The following is an 8,431-nucleotide window of genomic DNA, read 5'->3' as shown; positions in this document are numbered from 1 at the left end:
TACACTTAATACAAGTTTTATCTTTTGAAAGCAGAGTTCAATTAGCCCTTTTTGAAATATTATAAAGTATTTTATTTTGTTAGTTTTGAAAAATCTTAACTGTATAAGCTAAGAAAGAAATGTAATATAGAATTCTACATTTCTTTAAGAGTATTTCGAAGTCCTCAAAAACGTAGTAATCGGTATCTAAAGAAGAAAAAAGAAAAAGGAGGATTGGCAAACTACAACCCTTAGGCCAAATCCTGAGGGTTTCCTGTTTTTTATAAATAGTTTTACTAGAACAGGGCTACACTCATTTACATATTGTCCATGACTGCTTTCCCACTATAACAGCAGTATTGAGTAGTTGCAATACAGATTCTATGACCCATAAAGCCTAAGATATTTACTATCTTGCTCTTTCCTATAAACATTTGCCAACTCCAGCTCTAAAACAATCAAATGTGATACTATATCTTCAGCAAACCCATGATTGACAGATCTGTGCATTTCTTTTGCTTTAACATGGCACTGCTGGGTAGTTGTATCATAAATCTTTAGACAGTTATTAAGCTGGTGAGTGATGGAAAAAAATAACTGTACAAATTTGCCAGGTTTAAGAATAAGAGAAAAAAACATTATGGAAATTTAAAATTTAAATGACTTAGTCTGTAATAAAGTATGGAATAAGGGGAGGAGAGGAAAGACCAAGTTAAAAATTTTGATGACCATAGTGAGAAAACTACTTATTGCTGTGCATTATCATATGTGAGAACATTTTATTTACAGAGGTGGTAAGTATGAGCTCTAAGTATTATTGCTGAGTATCCAATTGCCATACCGTTTATTCCTTTGATAATCTGTTCATTTATATCTATAAAGAGAAAATAAGTAATATGGCAATACATCTTCCTAGCCATGGGACAATAGTATTACTCTGATATCTGGAAAATGACGTTACTTCTAAATTACGTAAAATGCACACTCCTCGGGGGAAGAAAAAATAGGATACCTAATATGATTAACTAAATCCAGCTCTCCATTGAAGGATCTTGCACTAACACCAATTAAATGGATCATTTAGTGTTTCCGTTCATTTGTGAAATTAGATAATATCTTCTCTATGTCTCTCATCAAGTTTTTAGAAGAATAAAATGAAATGATAAAAATGAAAGTACTTTTCAAATGAAAAGTGTCATACAGATATAAGGTATTATTAAAAAGTAGTGTGTGTATATACCTGTGCAAGTGCATCTAATAGCTTAACAATCCCTATATGTCATGGTTCTAAGCTCTTACTACATTAATTCATTTAATTCTCACAACTCTATGAGATAGGTCTTACTATCTCCTTTGTACAGAGGAGGAAACTGAGGCACAGAGAAGTTAAGTTACTTAAAACAGATGCATAGCAGTGGAACCACAATACAAACTCAGACAGTCTAACTCCAGGGTCGGTGCCCTTAACCACTATTTTACTGATATGTAACTGTAATTGTATACCACATTTCATTTCACTAAACTACTAACCTGGTTGATTTTCCAATATTCTACAATCTGAGCTGCGTTGATATTCACCACTTAAATGCCAACTGAATTCCTGACTGAAAGGGCAGTAGTCAGCAATTTCTACTGAACCACCATAATAAGGCAAATCTTCTGCAGGTATTCCACTGAGCTCATCAAAGTACTATAAAAAAATATATTAGGAAGGCAGGAAAGAAAAAAACATTCTGTATAATCAAAACAAAGTCCACAGGCAATTTAGAGCAACCCTCTAATGCTGTACAACACAAAGTAAATATTTATGTACTTTCTTCATATATAGTACAACACAAAGATAGTAATAGACTACCTCAACAGTATGTCAAAGTTGTAGTTTTAGAAATAAGCAAGGTAAGTAAATTAGTCTAAGTTTATTTTTTTTATTGGATGACTAATTTGACTAATATTTTTAAAGGATGAATTGGAAAACTTTTAAGAGTTGACAAGACACAAAACTAATGCATAAATACTGTAAATATATTGTACTTCAAGTATCTTAAGACTTCATTTATACATTGTTTTGACAAATGCAAAAAATAACACTGAAAAAATAAAAGGGATCATATACATACAATACTCTGAACACGAAAGGAGCAAGGTACCAGATAAATCTTAAATATTTCATATTTTATACCAATTTATTGAATTACATTACTATACCTAGAAATATAGTTGCCATCTTATGGTGTCTGGAGCACTTGGTGAGGTCATAAACATAACAGGAAGCTCAAAATTTAGCAGCAACATTTTTAAGTTAGCTATCATTTCTGACTAAAGAGTCCTATGAAAATAGCAAGCAGAGCTGAGGTTTTTTAGTGATAGCCATGGCAACAAAAGGACAAATCAGAAATTCAGACTGAACATGTAGGACCACTCCTTCACCTTTTAAATCTCATAGTCAAATCTTTTCTAAAGCAGAACTTCCAAGCCTTCTAATTAATTGGATTAGAGTACCTCAGTTACTTTCTTTAAAGAACCTTGTTTTCTATATAAATTAGAGGAAATTAAAGACAGATTGTGTATTTTATTATTATTATTTTCAATTACAGTTGATATTCAATATTATTTTTTATTAGTTTCAGGTGTACAGCATAGAGGTTAGACATTTATATAATTTACCAAGTGATCTCCCCAGTCAGTCAAGTATCCACCTGGTACTATACATAGTTATTACAATATTATTGACTATATTCTGCATACTGTACTTCAAATCCCATGAGTATTTTGTAACTACCAATTTGTACTTCTTAATCCCTTCGCCTTTTTTACCCAGTTCCCTAACCCCCTCTCCCATCTGGCAATCATCAGTTTCTATCTATGAGTCTGCTCTAATTTTGTTTGTTCATTTATTTTGTTCCTTAGATTCCATATATAAGTGAAATCATATGGTATTTGTCTTTATCTGACTTATTTCACTTAGCATAATACCCTCTAGGTCCATCCATGTTGTTGCAAATGATAAGATTTTTTTTTCTTTACGGCTGAGTAGTATTCTACTGTAAATATGTACCACAACTTTTTCGTCCAGTCAGGACAAAGACTTTGGAAACAATTAGAAAGAAAAGACAAGCAGTTTAAAAATATTTAGATCAATAGAAATAGTCTAAATGCCTCTTACAATTTCTACAAGGCATTGCTAGATATGAATTAAATGCTATCAATCAGCACATTAGTTATAAAGAAATGGAGGAATTCCTCAGTTTTTTTCTGACTTAAAAAGAATGGGGCCTTCTAAATTGAAAAACTTAAGAGAATTCATTCTTTTAATTCAAAATGGAAACCTCTTTTTAGAATGTTAATTCCTAAAATTGTACCCCAAACAAGTGTTACCTGGTATTCTCGAGGCAAAGGTTTTGGAAACTTCTGCAAATTACACACTGCAACTGCTCTCTGGTCTTGCCTGCATGTTAACTGCAGTGGATTACTTCTGAGAGTGTCACAGTAAGGACTCAGCATCTGTCTCCTGCACACAAAGATAACCATTACAAGTCTATTCTAGAGTTTATCTTTTCCATTATAATTTCAATATGTTTTAATAGCTTAAAACTTTGCCAAATGAGGTTACAAACTTATTTTTCAAAGGGTAAAAGGAATGCTTAATGTAGATGTGAAAGATTAATGCTAGATGCATTATAACATTATTTCGCTGTTAAGTAAAATCTTATTTATCTCTTTCTCTGCTTTTATCAGTAAAATGGAGTTTGAAGATCTGATTTGTATTTTTATGACAAAAAAAATGGAATTCCAGATCCTGCCTAAAAACACAAACCTTCATAACTAACAAATAGAGTTGCAGAAGCAGATGAAGATGATGTCCCCTCTGTCCTGCAGCTACAAAGAGTGAAACACTTCCCATGCCATAACCTAACTCATGGAATCCTACCTGATAATTTGGTAAACTGAAAACATTCACAAGACAATCCTTTTATCCTGTGCCAAACGAAGATTGTGTGAATTTTCCTAATTGTTACAACTTATACTTTACTGTGTTAAATCTAATACTGGAAGTACAACTTGGTAAAAGGGATCCTATAATTCTCCAAAGACATCAGAATCTGTTGCACTGTCTTGTCAAAATACCTTCAAACAAACCGATAACTCTGATCGTCATCTTATTGAAAATTATGTTATATTAATATTATAATAGTAATGTTATAAATGAAATTACAATATTCCTAAACAATATAAATCCTATTAAGACTGATCTGCCAAATTGTAATAGGATCACTGGTATTTTTCCTCTTCTCCTACATGCTTGTTAAAGAAAAAACAAGCGTAGGTTAGATTTCTTATTTTAAGGAAGATTGACAGTTGCCTCATTTAACTTTACATAGTAGAACAATAAAACATCTCTAGGGAATTATAGCTTCTTGAGATAAAATGTATGAAATACCTACTAGTCTTTGGTAAACTTGAAGCAGTACAGTTTAATAAAAAAGCAAAGGTACTGAAGTCATTACACAGGCTTGGTTTCAAATACTATCTTAATTTGGTATTTACTTAACTTTCCTAAGCTTCATCTGTAAAGCACTCAGTGCCTAGCACACATAAGTTACTCAATAAATGTAATTTAACTGTAAATACCATTTTTATAAAATCTTCATATAAGGCAATTTTATATGATAAAGTTTCTAATGAATATGATCAGTAGTTCTTATTAAGGTACTTTCTCGATACCATGAAATGCATTTCCTTTTTCTCTAAAATAAAACAATACATAATATTCGCTTTAAATTAATTAAAAATGAGTTTTGTCTAAATGAATAAAAAGTATTAAGGAGGTTAAAATATATGGATTTTAAAAATTCCAAAATTAGAGTTGTTCAAGATTCATGGCTTACAAATTCTACAGCCACACTGCCGTAAGGGTGGAGCCCTAATCTGATAGGACTGGTGTCTTTATACCAGAGGAAGAGAAACCAGAGTGCATTCTCTGCTATATGAGGACACAGTGAGAAGGCAGCTGTCTATAAGCCAGAAAGAGAACTCTCATCAGAAACCAAATTAGTAGGTACCTTGATCTTAGACTTTGCAGCCTCCAGAATCGCAAGAAAATAATTTCTGTTGATTAAGCCACCCAGTCTGTATTTTGTTATGGCAGCTCAAGCAGACTTAAGACATCAATGGCAATAAAAGTACAACTATTGAAATTTGTGGGACATAGCTAAAGAAATGCTGAGAGGGAAATTTACATCACTGAATACACACATCAGAAAAACATAACATCTAAAATCAATAATTAAGAGTCTAAAGAATAAACTGAAAACAAGCAAAAGAAAGGCTATAATAAAAATAAGAGCAGAAATGAATGTATTTGAAAATGGAAAAAAAAGGAAAGACATCAATGAAACAAAAATCTAGTTCTTTAAAAAGACTAGTAAAATTGATAAACCTCCAGCAAATGTTAAAAAAAAAAAACAAAGAGAAGAAAAAAATCAAAGGATTTTTTTCATTTATTATAATTTTTTTCATTCATAATAAATACAATATATAGTGATTCATTATATACAGTATGAATCCATTTATATAACATTCTTGAAGGAACAAAATTACAGAAATGAAGACAACTACTGGTTTTCAGGAGGTAAGGAGGGATTGAGGTGGGAGAGAAGTGAGTGTGGCTAAAAAAGGGAAACAAAAAGGATCCTTGCAGTGATCCAGATGTTCTGTGTCTGACTGTATCAGTGGCAATATCCTGGTTGGGATACTGTATTATAATTTTGTAAGATCTTATCAATCAAGGAAATTGGATAAAGTATATATATGATCTCTGTATTTATATTTTTACAATAGCATGTGAATCTCCAATTATCTCAAAATAAAGGGTTAAAAAATACATTTATAACATATAACATAAACGTGTGTATGTGTGTGTGTATCCCCCCAAAATGGAGATTGTATTTTAAAAAGAGCTTGCTATTGAACATGATATTCATCCAGATATGATATTCTTCCTAATACCTTCATTTTTGATACTGAATCAACAAATGCATCTATATCTGAGTGCATTTTCTGAATAAAATAAGAATTAAGGCATAAGAAAATTTTTGCAATACATGTATTTATGAATTACAATCTAAACAGAAATGCTTTACGGCTCTGGCTCCCATGCTGTAGATTTTTTTTAGTATACGATTTAAAACAATACTGCAGCTACTTGCTGTATTATCACCAAGCACCATATGGCTTCCTATGTGTTTTGAAATTGAAAACAGACTCTAGATAAAGAATAAAATCAGAAATAAATCACGTTATCAAAGGCATTAGAGGAAACATATTCTTACTTTTTTCTCTGCTGATCAATCCAGAATTTACAGCTCTTCTTGACAAAGTCACAGCCCATTCCTCGGCCCCAGTCTAACTTCTCAGCCATGCTATAATTAGCTTTATACCAGCTGCAGAAATAATTCAAACAAAGCACTTTTTATTACTGTCATTTAAAAAACAATTCCAGCATATCAATGACAAATCTCAACAATGAGCAAACTAGGACCTTAAAAAGGATTTTGGTGACCATCACCAAAAATAAGCATTACGAAGAAACTCTTCTCTACACAGGGATTGCTGCACAGGATCACTGGAGCAGGCACTAGAAAACCTCAGCCTTATGGTGAGGGTACTTTCATATTTGAAAAAACGAAAACAAACATTTCTATTGTAATTTCCAAAGATGATAGTAGTCACAGAGTAGAAAGTGGTTAAGGTGTAAGACAAAGGAATAAAGGTCAAAGAAACAGAACAAATATGAGAGAAAAAGAGAAGGGAGTAAACTGAGGAAGAAACAGTAGAATTACTACTTGGCTAGCCTTTACATAATCTGATTCAGTTGGCCCTAGTTTCTTGCTTCTCTGGCCTTGATTTTGTGACATTTCATCAATACAGGCCCTACTTGAGACTAACCATTGCACCATAAGACAAATGAATACTATGTCCAATATGTATAATGACATGTATCCACAAATGTACATTTCTTTTTCTTTCTCTCTAAAAATCAATAGAATACCAAAAAAGGATTGCTTTGTAGGTAGTAAGGGTAAATAAACATTGCTACATGAAACTTTGGTTCAGTTTTATATATAATAGCTAATACTTAGTTGGCACTCACAATGTGCCAAGTAGTGTACAAAGGGCTTTATATATATTAACTCACTGAAGTGACATAAAACTCAGTGAGGTAAGTATCACTTTTATTACTATTTTATAGATCAAAGAACTGCAGCAAAGATACAGCAAGTAAGTGGCACAGCTGGAAATTTGAATCTAACGTTCTGGCTTCAATGTCTGTGTGCCTTTTTTAAAAAAATTGAGACATAATTCACATGTCATAAAATTCACTCTTACAATGTATATAACTCAATGTTTTTAGTATATTCGCAAGGGTATGCAACAATTACCACTATCTAATTTTAAAATATTTTCATCATCCCCTCAAAAAAACAATGTACCCATTAGCAGTCACTTCCCAGTCCCTGGCAACCACTAATCTTTCTGTCTCTATAGATTTGCCTATTCTGGACATTTCATAGAAATGGAATGCGGTCTTTTGTATCTGGCTTTTTTCACTTAGCATATTTTTAAGATTCATACATGTTGTGGCATGTATTAGTACTTCAATTCTTTTTTGATTTTATTTTTTAGAGCAATTTTAGGTTCATACCAAAACTGAGTGGAAAGTACAGTTTTCACATATCCCTTGCCCCCTCAACATACATACTCTGCCCCTCTATCAACATACTTCAATAGAGTGTGCTACATTTGTTACAATCGATGAACCTACACTGACACATCATCATCACCCAAAGTCCATAGTTTATGTTAGGGTTCACTCTTGGTGCTGTACATTCCATGGGTTTGGGCAAATGTATAATGTATAATGTATTTGTTCTTAATCATTATACATGTATGTGAGTACTTTGGTCATGATATATTACTTTCTGTGGGAGATATTATGCTTAAACGATTACAAAAAGACACTTGGATAGAATGTATGAAGACCTTTGGGCAGTAGAAAGGACCATTTAAGATGGAGGGAGACAGAATTAAAAATCTACTATAGTAATCCAGGCAAAAGATAATGGTAGCCTTGATAAAGGAGTGGTGACCAAAAAAGTAGAGATTCCAAGGATACTGAGGAACTAAAAATCAAGCAAGATTCATGACTGATTGGATGTGAGAGGTGGAGAGAAGAAGCTGTCAAGGATGATTCCCAGGTTTCTGGATGAATAAATCATAATGTATTTTACTGGGAGAAGCAACTCAGTTAAGCTAAAGTCATACAGATTTTTGAAAATTAATTTCTATGTCTATGATTATAAAATATTGCCAGAAATTTAGAAATGTATGGTCCATGTTGCTTTTGTGTTGCCTGAGAAAAAGCAAAAAATGCTTTAAAATTCACCACTGTCAT

General features: G+C 32.3%; 1 protein-coding gene across 2 annotated transcripts in view; it reads right to left on the bottom strand.

Annotated features, from left to right (window-relative positions):
* LMLN (leishmanolysin like peptidase) overlaps positions 1-8,431 on the bottom strand; it is a 45,596-nt gene that overhangs the window by 13,651 nt on the left and 23,514 nt on the right. For both annotated transcript variants that reach the window (XM_011385295.2, XM_011385294.2), the window contains exons 12-14: positions 6,309-6,419; positions 3,355-3,487; positions 1,510-1,669 (exon numbers count right to left, since the gene is read on the bottom strand). In XM_011385295.2, the coding sequence (XP_011383597.2) occupies positions 1,510-1,669; positions 3,355-3,487; positions 6,309-6,419 (404 nt within the window). The remainder of the gene's footprint in view (positions 1-1,509; positions 1,670-3,354; positions 3,488-6,308; positions 6,420-8,431) is intronic.

Source organism: Pteropus vampyrus, unplaced genomic scaffold (genome assembly GCF_000151845.1).
Source record: "Pteropus vampyrus isolate Shadow unplaced genomic scaffold, Pvam_2.0 Scaffold680, whole genome shotgun sequence".
Classification (NCBI taxonomy): domain Eukaryota; kingdom Metazoa; phylum Chordata; class Mammalia; order Chiroptera; family Pteropodidae; genus Pteropus; species Pteropus vampyrus.
This window is presented reverse-complemented; position numbering and strand designations above follow the sequence as displayed.